We start from the raw sequence: 22,201 nt of genomic DNA on the forward strand, positions 1-22,201 counted from the left end.
CTTCTCAACCTCGCCCCTCGCCTGAGGTGTGGTGACCCTCAGGTTAAACCACCTCCAGCCAGCTCTCCCCCTCAAAGGGGACAGCAGCCTAAGGTCATCTGGGACTATGGCAACTTTACTTGAAAATGCAAGTAGGGATCTAATGTTGGGACCGGATAAGACAGTGGTGAGTGCAGAACTGGAATATTGTGTGCAGTTCTGGTCACCACATCACAGAAAGGGTGGATTTCTCTGGAGAGACTAGAAAGGTGCCAGGGCTGGAGAATTGTAGCTACAAGGAGATATTGGAGAGGTTGGGGTTATTATCCTTTGAACAGAGAAGGATTTAGGTGTCTCAAATTGTGAGGGATAGAGAGAGTAGACAGAAGGAACCTTTTTCCATTGTCTGTGAGTTCAAAACCCATGGATGATCGATTCAAGCTCAGTGGCTGGAGGATTAGAAGGGACATGAGGAAAATCCTGTCTTGCACAGAGTGTTGGGTGTGTGGAATTCATGCCTGAATTGGTGGTGGAGGCAGAGACCGTATACGTTTTTAAAAAGCACCTGGATTTAAGTGTTGTAAACTCCATATACTGGAGTTGTAAACTCCATTATACTACTACTAGGGAACAGGCAATTCTGGATTTGGTGATGTGAAGCTTGACCGTGTGAAGTACAATGGGATGAGAAAGGACACCTGGATGTATTTGGGTTAGCATGGACAAGACAGTTCGAATGGCCCCATTTATGGGCTGTATCATTTCTCTGGTTCTGTGTCTGTGGTGCTATCTTGTGATCTTGAAGAGCACGCGTGCAGAAACCCGACCTGTGAAGAATGCAGCTTGCAGCCGCCCTCACAGACCCAGCAGCTGCTGGAGATATTTGTGGTACCTTTACTGGTGTTTGTATTGAGGAAATCTATGAGGACTCTTGCCTAAAAGGGATGTTTAGCTTTGAGTTTAACAAGCAGAAATCGTTTTGAGACCTACTGTCAACTATGGAACTGTAATTCAACCACCATTAATCATTAAACATTCACCCTCAACCACCATTAACCATTAAACATTCACCCTCAACCACCATTAACCATTAAACATTCACCCTCAACCACCATTAACCATTAAACATTCACCCTCAACCATCATTAACCATTAAACATCACCCTCAACCACCATTAACCATGAAACATTCACCCTCAACCACCATTAACCATTAAACATTCACCCTCAACCACCATTAACCATGAAACATTCACCCTCAACCACCATTAACCATGAAACATTCACCCTCAACCACCATTAACCATTAAACATTCACCCTCAACCACCATTAACCATGAAACATTCACCCTCAACCACCATTAACCATTAAACATTCACCCTCAACCACCATAAACCATTAAACATTCACCCTCAACCACCATTAACCATTAAACATTCACCCTCAACCATCATTAACCATTAAACATTCACCCTCAATCACCATAAACCATTAAACATTCACCCTCAACCATCATTAACCATTAAACATTCACCCTCAACCACCATTAACCATTAAACATTCACCCACAACCACAATTAACCATTAAACATTCACCCACAACCACCATAAACCATTAAACATTCACCCTCAACCACAATTAACCATTAAACATTCACCCTCAATCACCATTAACCATTAAACATTCACCCTCAATCACCATTAACCATTAAACATTCACCCTCAACCACCATTAACCATTAAACATCACCCTCAACCACCATTAACCATGAAACATTCACCCTCAACCACCATTAACCATTAAACATTCACCCTCAACCACCATTAACCATGAAACATTCACCCTCAACCACCATTAACCATGAAACATTCACCCTCAACCACCATTAACCATTAAACATTCACCCTCAACCACCATTAACCATGAAACATTCACCCTCAACCACCATTAACCATTAAACATTCACCCTCAACCACCATAAACCATTAAACATTCACCCTCAACCACCATTAACCATTAAACATTCACCCTCAACCACCATTAACCATTAAACATTCACCCTCAATCACCATTAACCATTAAACATTCACCCTCAACCATCATTAACCATTAAACATTCACCCTCAACCATCATTAACCATTAAACATTCACCCTCAACCACCATTAACCATTAAACATTCACCCACAACCACAATTAACCATTAAACATTCACCCTCAACCACCATAAACCATTAAACATTCACCCTCAACCATCATTAACCATTAAACATTCACCCTCAACCACCATTAACCATTAAACATTCACCCACAACCACAATTAACCATTAAACATTCACCCACAACCACCATAAACCATTAAACATTCACCCTCAACCACAATTAACCATTAAACATTCACCCTCAATCACCATTAACCATTAAACATTCACCCTCAATCACCATTAACCATTAAACATTCACCCTCAACCACCATTAACCATTAAACATTCACCCTCAACCACCATAAACCTTTAAACAAGCACCCTCAACCACCATTAACCATTAAACATCACCCTCAACCACCATTAACCATTAAACATTCACCCTCAACCACCATTAACCATTAAACATCACCCTCAACCACCATTAACTAATAAACATTCACCCTCAACCACCATTAACCATTAAACATTCACCCTCAACCACCATAAACCTTTAAACATTCACCCTCAACCACCATTAACCATTAAACATTCACCCTCAACCACCATTAACCATTAAACATTCACCCGTAACCACCATAAACCATTAAACATTCACCCGTAACCACCATTAACCATTAAACATTCACCCTCAGCCACCATTAACCATTAAACATTCACCCTCAACCACCATTAACCAATAAACATTCACCCTCAACCACCATTAACCATTAAACATTCACCCTCAACCACCATTAACCATTAAACATTCACCCTCAACCACCATTAACCATTAAACATTCACCCTCAACCACCATTAACCATTAAACATTCACCCTCAACCACCATTAACCAATAAACATTCACCCTCAACCACCATTAACCATTAAACATTCACCCTCAACCACCATAAACCAATAAACATTCAGCCTCAATCACCATTAACCATTAAACATTCACCCTCAACCACCATTAACCATTAAACATTCACCCTCAACCACCATTAACCATTAAACATTCACCCTCAACCACCATTAACCATTAAACATTCACCCTCAATCACCATTAACCATTAAACATTCACCCTCAACCACCATTAACAATTAAAAATTCACCCTCAATCACCATTAACCATTAAACATTCACCCTCAACATCCATTAACCATTAAACATTCACCCTCAACCACCATTAACCATTAAACATTCACCCTCAACCATCATTAACCATGAAACATTCACCCTCAACCACGATTAACCATTAAACGTTCACCCTCAACCACCATAAACCATTAAACATTCACCCTCAAGCACCATTAACCATTAAACATTCACCCTCAACCACCATTAACCATTAAACATTCACCCTCAACCACCATTAACCATTAAACATTCACCCTCAACCACCATTAACCATTAAACATTCACCCTCAACCACCATAAACCATTAAACATTCACCCTTAATCACCATTAAACATTCACCCTCAACCATCATAAACCATTAAACATTCACCCTCAACATCCATTAACCATTAACCATTCACCCTCAACCATCATTAACCATTAAACATTCACCCTCAACCACCATTAACCATTAAACATTCACCCTCAACCACCATTAACCATTAAACAGTCACCCTCAACCACCATTAACCATTAAACATTCACCCTCAACCACCATTAACCATGAAACATTCACCCTCAACCACCATTAACCAATAAACATTCACCCTCAACCACCATTAACCATTAAACATTCACCCTCAACCACCATTAACCATGAAACATTCACCCTCAACCACCATTAAACATTAAACATTCACCCTCAACCACCATTAACCATTAAACATTCACCCTCAACCACCATTAACCATTAAATATTCACCCTCAATCACCATTAACCATTAAACATTCACCCTCAATCACCATTAACCATTAAACATTCACCCTCAACCACCATTAACCATTAAACATTTACCCTCAACAACCATTAACCATTAAACATTCACCCTCAACCACCATTGACCATTAACCATTCACCCTCAACCACCATTAACCATTAAACATTCACCCTCAACCACCATAGACCATTAAACATTCACCCTCAACCACCATTAACCATTAAACAGTCACCCTCAACCACCATTAACCATTAAACATTCACCCTCAACCACCATTAACCATGAAACATTCACCCTCAACCACCATTAACCAATAAACATTCACCCTCAACCACCATTAACCATTAAACATTCACCCTCAACCACCATTAACCATTAAACATTCACCCTCAATCACCATTAACCATTAAACATTCACCCTCAACCACCATTAACCATTAAATATTCACCCTCAATCACCATTAACCATTAAACATTCACCCTCAACCACCATTAACCATTAAACATTCACCCTCAACCACCATTAACCATTAAACATTCACCCTCAACCACCATTAACCATTAAATATTCACCCTCAATCACCATTAACCATTAAACATTCACCCTCAACCACCATAAACCATTAAACATTCACCCTCAACCACCATTAACCATTAAACATTCACCCTCAACCACCATTAACCATTAAATAACTGGACGCAGCTAGTTACACAGGATTTCTCTTTAACAAGGTAGAATTTCCTGTCACTGAGTCTCAGACAGGAGCCAGCATTCCCGCAGCATCCACTGAGCTGAGAGAGATGCAGTTTCTCAGCTTCCACAAGGGTTCATGTCGACTCCAAGAGCGGGTTCATGCCTGACAAGGAGCCTTTATTACACTCGGGAAATTCAGCAACCACAGCTGGAATCTCACTCCCAGCACAGGTGGGAAACCTTCCCGGATTCTGGAAACATAAAGCCTGAAGGTATCAAAGAAGTAGGGCTCAGGGGATCATGGGATATGGGGGGAAGGCGGGAACTTGATGATCAGCCATGATCAGAATGAATGGCGGAGCAGGCTCGAGGGGCCGAATGGCCTCCTCCTGCTTCTATTTTCTCGGTTTGTTTCTATGTGTGTAAGTAGCCCAAATAGCGCCTCAACCCACTGGTCACATGTGACCGCGGAACGCTCTGGGATTGACAATTCTTTGCTCAGTGTGTCAGTCTGTACAGAAAGTTTCAAACGTGACAGGTTAAAGAGTGAGTGGCTGTTTTAGAATCTGTTGTTACTTTGAAGGAACATCTGACATACCTGCAACATTCCCACAACGTGCATAACTGAATAGTTTCTCCAGACCGATCGCCACTGCACTTTCAATATCCACAGCATCAACTTCAGTTTGAACCTTCTGGCGAACTTTGAATTCCATCTCAACATAATTCTAAAACAAGAAAATAAAACCTATCACCATAAGACCATAAGACCATAAGACATAGGTGCGGAAGACAGGCCATTCGGCCCATCGAGTCCACTCCACCATTCAATCATGGCTGATTTCAACTCCATTTACCCGCTCTCTCTCCATAGCCCTTAATTCCTCGAGAAATCAATAATTTATCAACTTCTGTCTTAAAACTCAACGTCCCGGCCTCCACCGCCCTCTGCGGCAATGAATTCCACAGACCCACCACTCTCTGGCTGAAGAAATTTCTCCTCATCTCTGTTCTAAAGTGACTCCCTTTTATTCTAAGGCTGTGCCCCCGGGTCCTAGTCTCCCCTGCTAATGGAAACAACTTCCCTACATCCACCCTATCTAAGCCATTCATTATCTTGTAAGTTTCTATTAGATCTCCCCTCAACCTCCTAAACTCCAATGAATATAATCCCAGGATCCTCAGACGTTCATCGTATGTTAGGCCTACCATTCCTGGGATCATCCGTGTGAATCTCCACTGGACCCGCTCCAGTGCCAGTATGTCCTTCCTGAGGTGTGGGGCCCATGTGACACAGCTGAACTCGCACCAAAACACATCAGTGTTGAGGGGACTGTCCTCGTTCCCAGGTGTGGGAGCAGTATTCATGTCCTGCATGGACTGACCTGGTAAAAGGGTTTGGAATTTTTGATGGGAGTCTTGGCATCACCACTTCCAGATTGATTTTCCTGACCCCCTCATGCACTCTTTCAACTTTAGAGTTATCCTGCCCATTGGGCCTCACACCTTCCCCTTGGGCTTTCAATGAAACAAATATAGAGAATGTTCTGGAAGGCCATCGACACTGAATCATGTCCAGTAATTGTGTTTCCCTTTGGCTGTTTTACCACATTACTGAAACAGAAAGGTTTCAATGGGTTAGGAATTGGTCCTCGTATCCAGGCACTAATCCAGGATGAAAATAAAACAATGTCATTGGACCATAAGAAATAGGAGCTGGAATAGGCCCAATAACTCCTCAAGCCTGTTCCACCGATCAACAAGATCATGCCTCACCTTTAACCCCAACTTTATTTGTAGTAGTATTGAGGAAGCAAGAGTGCTGCAGAAGGACTTGGACAGGCTAGGAGAGCGGGCAAAGAAGTGGCAGATGAAATACAATGTGGAAAAGTGTGAGGTTGTGCACTTTGGAAGGAGGAATGGAGGAATAGACTGTTTTCTAAATGGGGAGATGCTTCGGAAATCAGAAGCACAAAGGGGCTTGTGAGTCCTTGTTCACGATTCTCGAAAGGTTAACGTGCAGGTTCAGTCGGCAGTGAGGAAGGCAAATGCAATGTTAGCATTCATGTCGAGAGGGCTAGAATACAAGACCAGGGATGTACTTCTGAGGCTGTATAAGGCTCTGGTTAGACCCCATTTGGAGCATTGTGAGCAGTTTTGGGCCCCGTATCTAAGGAAGGACGTGCTGGCCTTGGAAAGGGTCCAGGGGAGGTTCACAAGAATGATCCCTGGAATGAAGAACTTGTCGTATGAGGAACGGTTGAGGACTCTGGGTCTGTACTCTTTGGAGGATGAGAGGGGATCTTATTGAAACTTATAGGATACTGTGAGGCCTGGATAGAGTGGACGTGGAGAGGATCTTTCCACCTGTGGGAAAACCCAGAACCATTTGATTGATTACATAGAATTTACAGTGCAGAAGGAGGCCATTCAGCCCATCGAGCCTGCACCGGCCCTTGGAAAGAGCACCCCATTTAAACCCAGAACTCCGCCCCATACCCGTATCCCAGCAACCCCACTTGACACTAAGGGCAATTTAGCGTGGCCAATCCACCTAACCTGCACGTCTTTGGACTGTGGGAGGAAACCGGAGCACCCGGAGGAAACCCACGCAGACACGGGGAGAACGTGCAGACTCCGCACAGACAGTGACCCAAGCCGGGAATCGAACCTCGGACCCTGGAGCTGTGAAGCCACAGTGCTAACCACTGTGCTATGAGCCGCCCATAAGAGGACAGAATCTCAGACTAAAGGGACGATCCTTTAAAATAGAGATGAGGAGGAATGTCTTCAGCCAGAGGGCGGTGAATCTGTGGAACTCTTTGCCGCAGAAGGCTGTGGAGGCCAAATCACTGAGTGTCTTTAAGACAGAGATAGACAGGTTCTTGATCAATAAGGGGATCAGGGGTTATGGGGCGAAGGCAGGAGAATGGAGATGAGAAAATATCAGCCACGATAGAATGGCGGAGCAGACTCGATGGGCCGAGTGGCCTAATTCTGTTCCTGTGTCTTATGGTCTTAAAGTACACCCGCGAGGAACCTAGAATCCTAAATTCTAGCTGTCTTGGCCTTGAATATTCTCAATGATGAAACATCCATTATAGACTGGATAATTCCAGAGATTCACAGCCCTTTGAGTGAAGATATTTCTCCCTATCTCAGTCCTATTTGATGAACTCTCTCTCCTGAATCTGTGCTGCCCAGTTCTCGATGTCCCAGCCAGGGGGAAACAACCTTCCTACCTTATCATCTTGTCTGTTTCAATGAGATCGCTCTCATTCTCCTAAATTCCAGAGAGTTCCCGACAATATGATTCCTTTCAGTATTGGACAACTCTGTGACCCAGGAATCAACCCAGTGAATCTTCTCTGCATCATCTCCAAGGAATGCACATCCATTTTGTAAATTGGCAAGTCATGCTGCTGCTGTACAGGACCTTAGTTAGGCCTCATTTGGAATATTGTGTGCAATTCTGGTCGCCACACTACCAGAAGGATGTGGAGGCTTTGGCGAGGGTACAGAAGCGGTTTACGAGGATGTTGCCTGGTATGGAGGCGATTAGCTGTGAGGAGAGGTTAGATAAACCCGGTCTGTTCTCACTGGAACGACGGAGGTTGAGAGGCGGCCTGATAGAGGTCTACAAGATTATGAGGGGCATGGACAGAGTGGATGGTCAGAGGCTTTTTCCTGGGGCAAGAGAGTCAAGTACTGGGGGACATAGGTTTAAAATGCGTGGGGAAAAGTTTAGAACAGATGTGCGAGGCACGTTCTTTACACAGAGGGTGGTGTGTATGGACCGCGCTGCCTGGGGAGGGGGTGGGAGCAGGTACGATAGCGACAGTTAAGGGACATCTAGACAAATATATGAATAGGGTGGGAATGGAAGGATATGGACTCTGTAAGTTCAGGCGGGTTTTGTTTAGGCAGGTACCATGGATAGCACGGGCTTGGAGGGCCGAAGGGCCTGTTCCTGTGCTCTATTGTTCTTTGTTCTTTTTTCGATCAGGGGTTCCCATACCAGCCTCCCCGAACAGGTGCCGGAATGTGGCGACTAGGGGCTTTTCACAGTAACTTCATTTGAAGCCGACTTGTGACAATAAGCGATTTTCATTTCATTTTTTGAAATTCTCCGTTTGGGAGAGTAATGTTGAGGCTGGGGCTGAATTGTGAGTGATTTACGTTCCCGTTGGGGGCGCTATTCAGAATGTGAGTCAGGATACGCTAATGGGTCAGGACTCTGTCCAGGTGAATCCAGAGCAATTCCCAATCCAGCCCACGTCGGATTCACTGGATCCGAAATTGGCGCTGGAGAGCTTGACAAGCTGGAGTCGCTGATAAACGACCCACTCCCCGCACACTCTCATTCCAACCAAGATGGCGGCTCCATGAAGATCAGCACCACCCTTCGCAGCTGCGGAGCTTGATCGAACGTTGGATATTATAGAGGAAAGGCGGGACACCCTCTTCCCCAGGGTGTGCAAGTGAGCCCCGAATGCGCAAAGATGTCCCAATAGCGAGTGAGCCACCCTCTCCCCCAGACCACTCCTTCCCAACATCTCACCGTGTGTCTTGTGTTTTGTCTTGCAGGATCAGCAACAGACCATACCCACCTGTCTGGGGTATCTCGCCCGCAGCCACAATCCCAGCACCCCCCTGGATGACCAGTCCGGGGACGGCCTCCGCATTCACCTACACCATCCCAGAAGCTATCCCCTCGGCCCTGCATTCACCTACACCCTGCACCATCTGGGAGGGGTTGGTTTAGCACACTGGGCTAAATCGCTGGCTTTGAAAGCAGACCAAGGCAGGCCAGCAGCACGGTTCGATTCCCGTACCAGCCTCCCCGAACAGGCGCCGGAATGTGGCGACTAGGGGCTTTTCACAGTAACTTCATTGAAACCTACTCGTGACAATAAGCGATTTTCATCCCGGAGGGGTTGGAGTTCCCGAGGGTGGGGAGGACCTGGTGGAGGGATCGGGAGCCTCCATTGGGCTGGTGGAGGTGGTGGTGGGTGTGGGGGCAATGCAGACAGGGGAGGCCCCGGTGAAGTTGACAAAAGGTTTCCTGGGACCTGGGGTCCCTGCTGGTGAGGGCGTTCAATGAGGTGAGGGAGCAGGGGGTGCTCCCCCCAACGTTATCACAGGCCTCCACCTCCTTAATTCTAAAAAGGGCCAAGGATCCGGAGCAGTGAGGGCCCTGCCGGCCAATTTCACGGTTAAATGTGGGCTCCAATTTACTGGCCAAGATCTTGGCTTCAAGGATTGAGGACTGTGAGCCGGGGGTGATAGGGGAGGACCAGGCGGGGTTTGTTAAGGGGAGGCATCAGGCGGTTGTTGAAAGTGATCATGACGCCCCCGGAGGGGCGACGTGGGAAAGTGGTGGTTGCCATGGATGCGGAGAAGGCCTTCGGCTGGGTGGAGTGGGACTACCTGTGGGAGGTGCTGGGATGGTTTGGGTTTGGGACAGGGGTTTGTGGATTGGGTCCGGCTGTTGTACCGGGCGCCCGCAGCGAGTGTGAACCGGGTGAGTTTGGAATATTCCGGGCCACACCGGGGCACGAGGAGGGGTGTCCACTCTCCCCACTGCTCGTTGCCTTGGCAATTGGCGATGGCGCTGAGAGCATCAAGGGACTGGCGGGGGATAGTACGGTGGGGGGGGGGGAACAAAGGGCCTCGCTGTACGCGGACGACCTGCTTCTCGACATTTCAAACCCTTTGGGAGGTATTGGGGGATTCTGGGTACATTGGAGGAGTTTGGTGGGTTTTCGGGATAGAAAGTGAATGTGGGGAAGAGCGAGGATTTTCCGATTCCGGCGAGGGGGCAGGAGAGGAGGTTGGGGGAGTTGCCGTTTCGGGTGGTGGGGGGGGGGGGGGGTTTCGGTATTTGGGCATTCAGCTGGCCTGGGGGTGGGAGCGGCTGCACAAGCTGAATCTGGCCGTGTTGGGGAACAGATGAAGGGGGGTTTTAGGAGGTGGGATGTGCCCCCGCTGTCGCTGGCAGGACGGGTGTAATCGGTGAAGGTGACGGTTCTCCCGAGGTTCTTGTTTGTGTTCCAGAATCTCCCGATCCTCATTCCTGAGGCTTTGTAGGAGGGTGAATGCGCTGATTTGGAGATTTGTTGGGCGGGTAAGGCCCCGCGGGTGAGGAAGGTGCTGCTGGAGCGGGGTCCGGGGTGGGGGGGTTGCGGGTGGGGCGGGGGAGGGTGGGGGTCAGCTCACCCAAACTTGATGAATTATTGTTGGGTGGCAAATGTAGCCATGGTTAGGAAGTGTGTAGTGTGGGAGGGGTCGGTGTGGGTGTGGATGGGGGAGGGGTCGGTGTGGATGTGGGAGGGGTCGGTGTGGGTGTGGATGGGGAGTGGTTGGTGTGGATGGGGAGGGGACGGTGTGGGTGTGGATGGGGAGGGGACGGTGTGGGTGGGGGAGGGGTCGGTGTGGATGGGGAGGGGACGGTGTGGGTGTGGATGGGGAGGGGACGGTGTGGGTGGGGGAGGGGTCGGTGTGGATGGGGGAGGGGACGGTGTGGGAGGGGACAGTGTGGATGGGGGAGGGGTCGGTGTGGATGGGGGACGGGTCGGTGTGGGTGTGGATGGGGAGGGGTCGGTGTGGGTGTGGATGGGGAGGGGTCAGTGTGGGTGTGGATGGGGGAGGGGTCGGTGTGGATGGGGGAGGGGTCGGTGTGGGTGTGGATGGGGGAGGGGGAGGTGTGGGTGGGGGAGGGGTCGGATTGGGTGTGGGTGGGGGAGGGGTCGGTGTGGATGGGGGAGGGGACGGTGTGGGTGTGGATGGGGGAGGGGTCGGTGTAGATGGGGGAGGGGTCTGTGTGGGTGTGGGTGGGGGAGCGGTCATTGTGGGTGTGGATGGGGGAGGGGTCGGTTTGGGTGTGGATAGGGGAGGGGTCGGTGTGGGTGTGGATGGGGGAGGGGACGGTGTGGGTGTGGATGGGGGTGGGGTGGGTGCGGGTGTGGATCGGGGAGGGGTCGGTGCGGGTGTGGATCGGGGAGGGGTCGGTGTGGATGGGGGAGGGGTCGGTGTGGGAGTGGATGGGGGAGGGGTCGGTGTGGGTGTGGATGGGGGAGGGGTCGGTGTGGGTGTGGATGGGGAGGGGTCGGTGTGGGAGCGGATGGGGGAGGGGTCGGTGTGGGTGTGGATGGGGGAGGGGTCGGTGTGGGTGGGGGAGGGGTTGGTGTGGGTGTGGATGGGGGAGGGGTCGGTGTGGGTGTGGATGGGGAGGGGTCGGTGTGGATGGGGGAGGGGTCGGTGTGGATGGGGTGGGGTCAGAGTTGCTGTGGATGGGGGTGGGGAGGGGGAGGTGTGCGTGTGGGTGGCAGAGGGGTCAGTGTGAGGGTGGGTGGGGGAGGGGTCGATGCGTGTGTTGGTGGGGGAGGGGCCGGTGTGGGTGGGGAGGGGTCGGTGTGGGTATGGAAGGGGGAGGGGTCTGTGTGGGTGGGGGAGGGGTCGGTGTGGGTGTGGATGGAGGAGGGGTCAATGTGGGTGGGGAGGGGGAGGTGTGGGTGGGGGAGGTGCCGGTGTGGGTGGGTCTGGGGTCGGTGTGGATGGGGGAGGAGTCAGTGTGGCTGTGGATGGGGGTGGGGTGGGCGTGGATGGGGGAGGGGTCGATGTGGATGGGGGAGGGGTCGGTGTGGGTGTGGATGGGGAGGGGTCGTTGTGGATGGGGGAGGGGTCAGTGTGGGTGGGGAGGGGTCGGTGTGGGTGTGGATGGGGAGGGGTCGTTGTGGATGGGGGAGGGGTCTGTGTGGGTGGGGGATGGGTCGGTGAGGGTGGGGGAGGGGTCGGTGTGGAAGGGGGAGGGGTCGGTGTGGGTGGGGGAGGGGGCGGTGTGGGTGTGGTTGGGGGAGGGGTCGGTGTGGGTGTGGATGGGGGAGCAGTAGGTGTGGGTGTAGATGGGGAGGGGTCGGTGTGGTGGGGGAGGGGTCGGTCTGGATGGGGAGGGGTCGGTGTGGGTGTGGATGGGGGAGGGGTCGGTTTGGGTGTGGATGGGGAAGGGGTCAGTGTTGGTGTGGATGGGGGAGGGGTCGGTGTGGATGGGGGAGGGGTCGGTGTGGATGGGGAGGGGTCGGTGTGGGTGTGGATGGGGGTGGGGTGGGGGTGGGTGTGGATGGGGGAGGGGTCGGTGTGGATGGGGTGGGGTCAGTGTGGCTGTGGATGGGGGTGGGGAGGGGAGGTGTGCGTGTGGGTGGCAGAGGGGTCAGTGTGAGGGTGGGTGGGGGAGGGGTCGATGTGTGTGTTGGTGGGGGAGGGGTCGGTGTGGGTGGGGGAGGGGTTGATGTGGGTGTGGATGTGGTCGATGTGGATGGGGGAGGGGTCGGTGTGGGTGGGGGAGGGGTCGGTGTGGGTGGGGGAGGGGTTGGTGTGGGTGTGGATGGGGGAGGGGTCGTTTTGGATGGGGGACGGGTCAGTGTTGGTGGGGAGGGGTCTGTGTGGGTGGGGGAGGGGTCGGTGTGGGTGTGGATGGGGGAGGGGTCGATGTGGGTGGGTAGGGGGAGGTGTGGGTGGGGGAGGGGTCGGTGTGTGTGTTGGTGCGGGAGGGGCCGGTGTGGGTGGGTGTGGGGTCGGTGTGGGTGTGGATGGGGGAGGTGTCGGTGTGGGTGTGGATGGGGGAGGGGTCGGTGTGGATGGGGGAGGGGTCGGTGTGGATGGGGGAGGGGTCGGTGTGGGTGTGGATGGGGGAGGGGTCGGTGTGGGTGTGGATGGGGGAGGGGTTGGTGTGGGTGTGGATGGGGGAGGGGTCGGTGTGATTGTGGATGGGGAGGGGTTGGTGTGGGTGTGCATGGGGAGGGGTCGGTGCGGGAGCGGATGGGGGAGGGGTCGGTGTGGGTGTGGATGGGGGAGGGGTCGGTGTGGGTGGGGAGGGGGTGGTGTGGGTGGAGGAGCGGTCGGTGTGGGTGTTGGTGGGGGAGGGGTCAGTGTTGGTGTGGATGGGGGAGGGGTCGGTGTGGATGGGGAGGGGTCGGTGTGGGAGCGGATAGGGGAGGGGTCGGTGTGGGTGTGGATGGGGGAGGGGTCGTGTGGATGGGGGAGGGGTCGGTGTGGATGGGGGAGGGGTCGGTGTGGGTGTGGGTGGGTGTGGGTGTGGATGGGGGAGGGGTCGGTGTGGGTGTGGATGGGGGAGGGGTCGGTGTGGGTGTGGATGGGGGAGGGGTCGATGTGGATGGGGGAGGGGTCGGTGTGGGTGTGGATGGGGAGGGGTCGGTGTGGGTGTGGATGGGGAGGGGTCGGTGTGGGTGTGGATGGGGAGGGGTCGGTGTGGGTGTGGATGGGGGAGGGGTCAGTGTGGGTGTGGATGGGGGAGGGGTCGGTGTGGGTGTGGATGGGGGAGGGGTCGGTGTGGATGGGGGAGGGGTCGGTGTGGGTGTGGAAGGGGGAGGGGTCAGTGTGGATGGGGGAGGGGTCGGTGTGGGTGTGGATGGGGGAGGGGTCGGTGTGGATGGGGGAGGGGTCGGTGTGGGTGTGGAAGGGGGAGGGGTCAGTGTGGATGGGGGAGGGATCGGTGTGGGTGTGGATGGGGGAGGGGTCGGTGTGGATGGGGGCGGGGTCGGTGTGGGTGTGGAAGGGGGAGGTGTCAGTGTGGATGGGGGAGGGGTCGGTGTGGATGGGGGTGGGGTCAGTGTGGGTGGGGAGGGGTCGGTGTGCGTGTGGAAGGGGGAGGGGTCAGTGTGGATGGGGGAGGGGTCGGTGAGGGTGTGGATGGGGGAGGGGTCGGTGTGGGTGGGGGAGGGGTTGGTGTGGATGGGGAGGGGTCGGTGTGGGTGTGGATGGGTGAGGGGTCGGTGTGGGAGCGGATGGGGGAGGGGACGGTGTGGATGGGGGAGGGGTCGGTGTGGGTGTGGATGGGTGAGGGGTCGGTGTGGGAGCGGATGGGGGAGGGGTCGGTGTGGGTGTGGAGGGGTCGGTGTGGATGGGGGAGGGGTCGGTGTGGATGGGGGAGGGGTCGGTGTGGATGGGGGAGGGGTCGGTGTGGGTGTGGATGGTGAGGGGTCGGTGTGGCTGTGGATGGGGGAGGGGTCGGTGTGGGTGGGGGAGGGGTCGGTGTGTGTGTGGATGGGGGAGGGGTCGGTGTGGATGTGGATGGGGGAGTGGTCGATGTGGATGGGGGAGGCGTCGGTGTGGGTGTGGGTGGGGGAGGGGTCGGTGTGGGAGTGGATGGGGGAGGTGTCGGTGTGGGTGTGGATGGGGGAGTGGTCGATGTGGATGGGGGAGGCGTCGGTGTGGGTGTGGGTGGGGGAGGGGTCGGTGTGGGTGTGGATGGGGGAGGTGTCGGTGTGGGTGTGGATGGGGGAGTGGTCGATGTGGATGGGGGAGGCGTCGGTGTGGGTGTGGGTGGGGGAGGGGTCGGTGTGGGAGTGGGTGGGGGACGGGTCGGTGTGGGTGTGGATGGGGGAGGTGTCGGTGTGGGTGTGGATGGGGGAGTGGTCGATGTGGATGGGGGAGGGGTCGGTGTGGGTGTGGATGGGGAGGGGTCGTTGTGGATGGGGGAGGGGTCAGTGTGGGTGGGGAGGGGTCGGTGTCGGTGTGGGTGGGGGAGTGGTCGGTGTGGGTGTGGGTGGGGGAGGGGTCGGTGTGGGTGTGGATGGGGAGGGGTCGGTGTGGATGGGGGAGGGGTCGGTGTGGGTGTGGATGGGGGAGGGGTCGATGTGGATGGGGGAGGGGTCGGTGTGGGTGTGGATGGGGAGGGGTCGGTGTGGGTGTGGATGGGGGAGGGGTCGGTGTGGATGGGGGAGGGGTCGGTGTGGGTGTGGAAGGGGGAGGGGTCAGTGTGGATGGGGGAGGGGTCGGTGTGGATGGGGGTGGGGTCAGTGTGGGTGGGGAGGGGTCGGTGTGCGTGTGGAAGGGGGAGGGGTCAGTGTGAATGGGGGAGGGGTCGGTGTGGGTGTGGATGGGGAGGGGTCGGTGTGGATGGGGAGGGGTCGGTGTGGGAGCGGATGGGGGAGGGGGAGGTGTGGCTGTGGATGGGGAGGGGTCAGTGTGGGTGGGGGAGGGGTTGGTGTGGATGGGGGAGGGGTCGGTGTGGGTGTGGATGGGGGAGGGGTCGATGTTGGTGGGGAGGGGGAGGTGTGGGTGGGGGAGGGGTCGTTGTGTGTGGTGGTGCGGGAGGGGCCGGTGTGGGTGGGTGTGGGGTCGGTGTGGTTGGGGGAGGGGTCAGTGTGGATGGGGAGGGGTCGGTGTGGGTGGGGGAGGGGTCGGTTTGGGTGTGGATGGGGAGATGTGGATCGGGGAGGGGGAGGTGTGGGTGTGGGTGGGGGAGGGGTCAGTGTTGGTGTGGATGGGGGAGGGGTCGGTGTGGATGGGGGAGGGGTCGGTGTGGATGGGGAGGGGTCGGTGTGGGAGCGGATAGGGGAGGGGTCGGTGTGGGTGTGGATGGGGAGGGGTCGCGTGGATGGGGGAGGGGTCGGTGTGGATGGGGGAGGGGTCGGTGTGGGTGTGGGTGGGTGTGGGGTCGGTATGGGTGTGGATGGGGAGGGGTCGGTGTGGATGGGGGAGGGGTCGGTGTGGGTGTGGATGGGGGAGGGGTCGATGTGGATGGGGGAGGGGTCGGTGTGGGTGTGGATGGGGAGGGGTCGGTGTGGGTGTGGATGGGGGAGGGGTCGGTGTGGATGGGGGAGGGGTCGGTGTGGGTGTGGAAGGGGGAGGGGTCAGTGTGGATGGGGGAGGGGTCGGTGTGGATGGGGGTGGGGTCAGTGTGGGTGGGGAGGGGTCGGTGTGCGTGTGGAAGGGGGAGGGGTCAGTGTGAATGGGGGAGGGGTCGGTGTGGGTGTGGATGGGGAGGGGTCGGTGTGGATGGGGAGGGGTCGGTGTGGGAGCGGATGGGGGAGGGGGAGGTGTGGCTGTGGATGGGGGTGGGGTCGGTGTTGGTGGGGGAGGGGTCGGTGTGTGTGTGGATGGGGAGGGGTCGATGTGGGTGGGGAGGGGGAGGTGTGGGTGGGGGAGGGGTCGGTGTGTGTGTTGGTGCGGGAGGGGTCGGTGTGGGTGTGGATGGGGAAGGGGTCAGTGTGGATGGGGGAGGGGCCGGTGTGGGTGTGGATGGGGAGGGGTCGGTGTGGATGTGGATGGGGGAGGGGTCGGTGTGGGTGTGGATGGGGAGGGGTCAGTGTGGGTGGGGGAGGGGTTGGTGTGGATGGGGGAGGGGTCGGTGTGGGTATGGTTGGGGGAGGGGTCGGTGTGGATGGGGGAGGGGTCGGTGTGGATGGGGGAGGGGTCGGTGTGGGTGGGGGAGGGGTCGGTTTGGGTGTGGATGGGGGAGGGGTCGGTGTGGGTGTGGATGGGGGAGGGGTCGGTCTGGATGGGGGAGGGGTCAGTGTGGGTGTGAATGGGGGAGGGGTCGGTGTGGGTGTGGATGGGGAGGGGTCGGTGTGGGTATGGGTGGGGGAGGGGTCAGTGTGGGTGTGGATGGGGGAGGGGTCGGTGTGGATGGGGGAGGGGTCGGTGTGGGTGTGGATGGGGGAGGGGTCGGTGTGGATGGGGAGGGGTCGGTGTGGGTGTGGATGGGGGAGGGGTCGGTGTGGATGGGGAGGGTTAGGTGTGGGTGGGGGAGGGTTCAGTGTGGGTGTGGATGGGGGAGGGGTCGGTGTGGCTGTGGATGGGGGAGGGGTCGGTGTGGATGGGGAGGGGTCGGTGCGGGGGCGGATGGGGGAGGGGTCGGTGTGGGTGGGGAGGGGGTGGTGTGGGTGGGGGAGGGGTCAGTGTTGGTGTGGATGGGGGAGGGGTCGGTGTGGATGGGAGAGAGGTCGGTGTGGATGGGGAGGGGTCGGTGTGGGAGCGGATAGGGGAGGGGTCGGTGTGGGTGTGGATGGGGGAGGGATCGTGTGGATGGGGGAGGGGTCGGTGTGGATGGGGGAGGGGTCGGTGTGGGTGTGGATGGGGAGGGGTCGGTGTGGGTGTGGATGGGGAGGGGTCGGTGTGGATGGGGGAGGGGTCGGTGTGGGTGTGGATGGGGGAGGGGTCGGTGTGGGTGTGGATGGGGGAGGGGTCGGTGTGGTTCTGGATGGGGGAGGGGTCGGTGTGGATGGGGGAGGGGTCGATGTGGATGGGGGAGGGGTCGGTGTGGGTGTGGATGGGGAGGGGTCGGTGTGGGTGTGGATGGGGGAGGGGTCGGTGTGGGTGTGGATGGGGGAGGGGTCGGTGTGGATGGGGGTGGGGTCAGTGTGGCTGTGGATGGGGAGGGGTCGGTGTGGATGTGGATGGGGGAGGGGTCGGTGTGGGTGTGGATGGGGGAGGTGTCGGTGTGGGTGTGGATGGGGGAGGGGTCGGTGTGAGTGTGGCTGGGGGAGGGGTCGGTGTGGATGGGGGAGGGGTCGGTGTGGGTGTGGATGGGGAGGGGTGCGTGCGGGTGTGGATGGGGGAGGGGTCGGTGTGGATGGGGGAGGGGTCATTGTGGGTGGGGAGGGGTCGGTGTGGATGGGGGAGGGGTCAGTGTGGATGGGGGAGGGGTCGGTGCGGGTGTGGGTGGGGGAGGGGTCGGTGTGGATGGGGGAGGGGTCGGTGTGGGTGTGGATGGGGGAGGGGTCGGTGTGGATGGGGGAGGGGTCGGTGTGGGTGTGGATGGGTGAGGTGTCGGTGTGGGTGTGGATGGGGGAGGGGTCGGTGTGGATGTGGGAGTGGTCGATGTGGATGGGGGAGGGGTCGGTGTGAGTGTGGATGGGGAGGGGTCGTTGTGGATGGGGGAGGGGTCATTGTGGGTGGGGAGGGGTCGGTGTGGGTGTGGATGGGGAGGGGTCATTGTGGATGGGGGAGGGGTCATTGTGAGTGGGTAGGGGTCGGTGTGTGTGTGGAAGGGGGAGGGGTCTGTGTGGATGGGGGAGGGGTCGGTGTGGGTGTGGATGGGGAGGGGTCGGTGTGGGTGTGGATGGGGAGGGGTCGTGTGGATGGGGGAGGGGTCGGTGTGGATGGGGGAGGGGTCGGTGTGGGTGTTTGGTGCGGGTGGGGTCGGTGTGGGTGTTGGTGGGGGAGGGGCCGGTGTGGGTGGGTGTGGGGTCGGTGTGGGTGGTGGAGGGGTCAGTGTGGCTGTGGATGGGGGTGGGGAGGGGAGGTGTGGATGGGGGAGGGGTGGGTGCGGGTGTGGATGGGGGAGGGGTCGGTGTGGGTGTGGAAGGGGGAGAGGTCGATGTGGATGGGGGAGGGTTCGGTGTGGGTGTGGATGGGGGAGGGGTCGGTGTGGGTGTGGATGGGGGAGAGGTCGATGTGGATGGGGGAGGGTTCGGTGTGGGTGTGGATGGGGGAGGGGTCGGTGTGGGTGTGGATGGGGGAGGGGTCGGTGTGGGTGTGGATGGGGGAGGGGCCTGTGTGGGTGGGGGAGGGGTCGGTGTGGGTGTGGATGGGGAAGGGGTCGGTGTGGGTGTGGATGGGGGAGGGGTCGGTGTGGGAGTGGATGGGGGAGGGGTCGGTGTGGGTGTGAATGGTGGAGGGGTCGGTGTGGGTGTGGATGGGGGAGGGGTCCGTGTGGGTGTGGATGGGGGAGGTGTCGGTGTGGGTGTGGATGGGGAGGGGTCGGTGTGGGTGTGGATGGGGGAGGGGTCGGTGTGGATGGGGGAGGGGTCGGTGTGGGAGTGGATGGGGGAGGGGTCTGTGTGGGTGGGGGAGGGGTCGGTGTGTGTGTGGATGGGGAGGGGTCGGTGTGGTTGTGGATGGGGAGGGGTCGGTGTGGGTGTGGATGGGGGAGGGGTCGGTGTGGATGGGGTCGGTGTCGGTGTGGATGGGGAGGGGTCGGTGTGGATGGGGAGGGGTCGGTGTGGATGGGGGAGGGGTCGGTGTGAGTGTGGATGGGGGAGGGGTCGGTGTGGATGGGGTCGGTGTCGGTGTGGATGGGGAGGGGTCGGTGTGGATGGGGGAGGGGTCGGTGTGGGTGTGGATGGGGAGGGGTCGGTGTGGATGGGGAGGGGTCGGTGTGGGTGTGGATGGGGGCGGGGTCGGTGTGGATGGGGAGGGGTCGTTGTGGATGGGGGAGGGGTCGGTGTGGATGGGGAGGGGTGGGTGTGGATGGGGAGGGGTCGGTGTGGATGGGGGAGGGGTCGGTGTGGGTGTGGATGGGGGAGGGGTCGGTGTGGATGGGGGAGGGGTCGGTGTGGGTGTGGATGGGGGCGGGGTCGGTGTGGATGGGGTCGGTGTCGGTGTGGATGGGGAGGGGTCGTTGTGGATGGGGGAGGGGTCGGTGTGGATGGGGAGGGGTGGGTGTGGATGGGGAGGGGTCGGTGTGGGTGTGGATGGGGGAGGGGTCGGTGTGGGTGTGGATGGGGAGGGGTCGGTGTGGATGGGGGAGGGGTCGGTGTGTGTGTGGATGGGGAGGGGTCGGTGTGGATGGGGGAGGGGTCGGTGTGGGTGTGGATGGGGGAGGGGTCGGTGTGGATGGGGGAGGGGTCGGTGTGGATGGGGGAGGGGTCGGTGTGGGAGTGGATGGGGGAGGGGTCGGTGTGGGTGTGGATGGGGGAGGGGACGGTGTGGATGGGGAGGGGTCGGTGTGGGTGTGGATGGGGGAGGGGTCAGTGTGGGTGTGGATGGGGAGGGGTCGGTGTGGGTGTGGATGGGGGAGGGGTCAGTTTGGATGGGGGAGGGGTCGGTGTGGGTGTGGATGGGGGAGGGGTCGGTGTGGATGGGGGAGGGGTCGGTGTGGGTGTGGATGGGGGAGGGGTCGGTGTGGGTGTGGATGGGGGAGGGGTCGGTGTGGGTGTGGATGGGGGAGGGCTCGGTGTGGGTGGGGAGGTGTGGGTGTGGGTGGGGGAGGGGTCGGTGTGGGTGTGGGTGGGGGAGGGGTCGGTGTGGATTGGGGAGGGGTCGGTGTGGGTGTGGATGGGGGAGGGGTTGGTGTGGATGGGGAGGGGTCGGTGTGGGTGTGGATGGGGGAGGGGTCGATGTGGGTGGGGAGGGGGAGGTGTGGGTGGGGGAGGGGTCGGTGTGTGTGTTGGTGCGGGAGGGGCCGGTGTGGGTGTGGATGGGAGAGGGGTCGGTGTGGATGTGGATGGGGGAGGGGTCGGTATGGATGGGGGAGGGGTCGATGTGGATGGGGGAGGGGTCGGTGTGGGTGTGGATGGGGAGGGGTCGTTGTGGATGGGGGAGGGGTCAGTGTTGGTGGGGGAGGGGTTGGTGTGGATGGGGGAGGGGTCGGTGTGGGTGTGGTTAGGGGAGGGATCGGTGTGGATGGGGGAGGGGTCGGTGTGGGTGGGGGAGGGGTCGGTTTGGGTGTGGATGGGGAGGGGTCGGTGTGGGTGTGGATGGGGGAGGGGTCGGTGTGGATGGGGGAGGGGTCAGTGTGGGTGTGGATGGGGGAGGGGTCGGTGTGGGTGTGGATGGGGAGGGGTCGGTGTGGGTATGGGTGGGGGAGGGGTCAGTGTGGGTGTGGATGGGGGAGGGGTCGGTGTGGATGGGGGAGGGGTCGGTGTGGATGGGGGAGGGGTCGGTGTGGATGGGGGAGGGGTCGGTGTGGATGGGGAGGGGTCGGTGTGGGTGTGGATGGGGAGGGGTCGGTGTGGATGGGGAGTGTTCGGTGTGGGTGTGGATGGGGGAGGGTTCAGTGTGGGTGTGGATGGGGGAGGGGTAGGTGTGGGTGTGGATGGGGGAGGGGTCGGTGTGGATGGGGAGGGGTCGGTGTGGGTGGGGGAGGGGTCGGTTTGGGTGTGGATGGGGGAGGGGTCGTTGTGGATGGGTGAGGGATCGGTGTGGATGGGGAGGGGTTGGTGTGGGTGTGGATGGGGGAGGGGTCGGTGTGGGTGTGGATGGGGGAGTGGTCGGTGTGGGTGTGGATGGGGGAGGGGTCGGTGTGGGTGTGGATGGGGGAGGGGTCGGTGTGGATGGGGGAGGGGTTGGTGTGGGTGTGGATGGGGGAGGGGTCGGTGAGGATGGGGGAGGGGTCGGTGTGGATGGGGAGGGGTCGGTGTGGGAGCGGATAGGGGAGGGGTCGGTGTGGGTGTGGATGGGGGAGGGGTCGTGTGGATGGGGGAGGGGACGGTGTGGATGGGGGAGGGGTCGGTGTGGGTGTGGGTGGGGAGGGGTCGGTGTGGATGGGGGAGGGGTCGGTGTGGGTGTGGATGGGGGAGGGGTCGGTGAGGGTGTGGATGGGGGTGGGATCGGTGTGGATGGGTGTGGGGGAGGGGTCGGTGTGGATGGGGGAGGGGTCGGTGTGGGTGTGGATGGGGGAGGGGTCGATGTTGGTGGGGAGGGGGGGGTGTGGGTGGGGGAGGGGTCGGTGTGTGTGGTGGTGCGGGAGGGGCCGGTGTGGGTGGGTGTGGGGTCGGTGTGGTTGGGGGAGGGGTCAGTGTGGATGGGGAGGGGTCGGTGTGGGTGGGGGAGGGGTCGGTTTGGGTGTGGATGGGGGAGGTGTGGATCGGGGAGGGGGAGGTGTGGGTGTGGGTGGGGGAGGGGTCAGTGTTGGTGTGGATGGGGGAGGGGTCGATGTGGATGGGGGAGGGGTCGGTGTGGATGGGGAGGGGTCGGTGT

The 22,201-nt window shown here is 58.1% G+C and overlaps 1 protein-coding gene across 1 annotated transcript in view; it reads right to left on the bottom strand.

Moving 5' to 3' along the window:
• The window catches only part of LOC140405629 (uncharacterized), a 70,997-nt gene that overhangs the window by 33,979 nt on the left and 14,817 nt on the right, over nucleotides 1-22,201 (bottom strand). The window contains exon 2 of the mRNA XM_072494169.1: nucleotides 5,355-5,484. Within this exon, the coding sequence (XP_072350270.1) occupies nucleotides 5,355-5,484 (130 nt within the window). The remainder of the gene's footprint in view (nucleotides 1-5,354; nucleotides 5,485-22,201) is intronic.

The sequence above is a fragment of the Scyliorhinus torazame genome, unplaced genomic scaffold (assembly GCF_047496885.1).
Source record: "Scyliorhinus torazame isolate Kashiwa2021f unplaced genomic scaffold, sScyTor2.1 scaffold_154, whole genome shotgun sequence".
Lineage (NCBI taxonomy): Eukaryota > Metazoa > Chordata > Chondrichthyes > Carcharhiniformes > Scyliorhinidae > Scyliorhinus > Scyliorhinus torazame.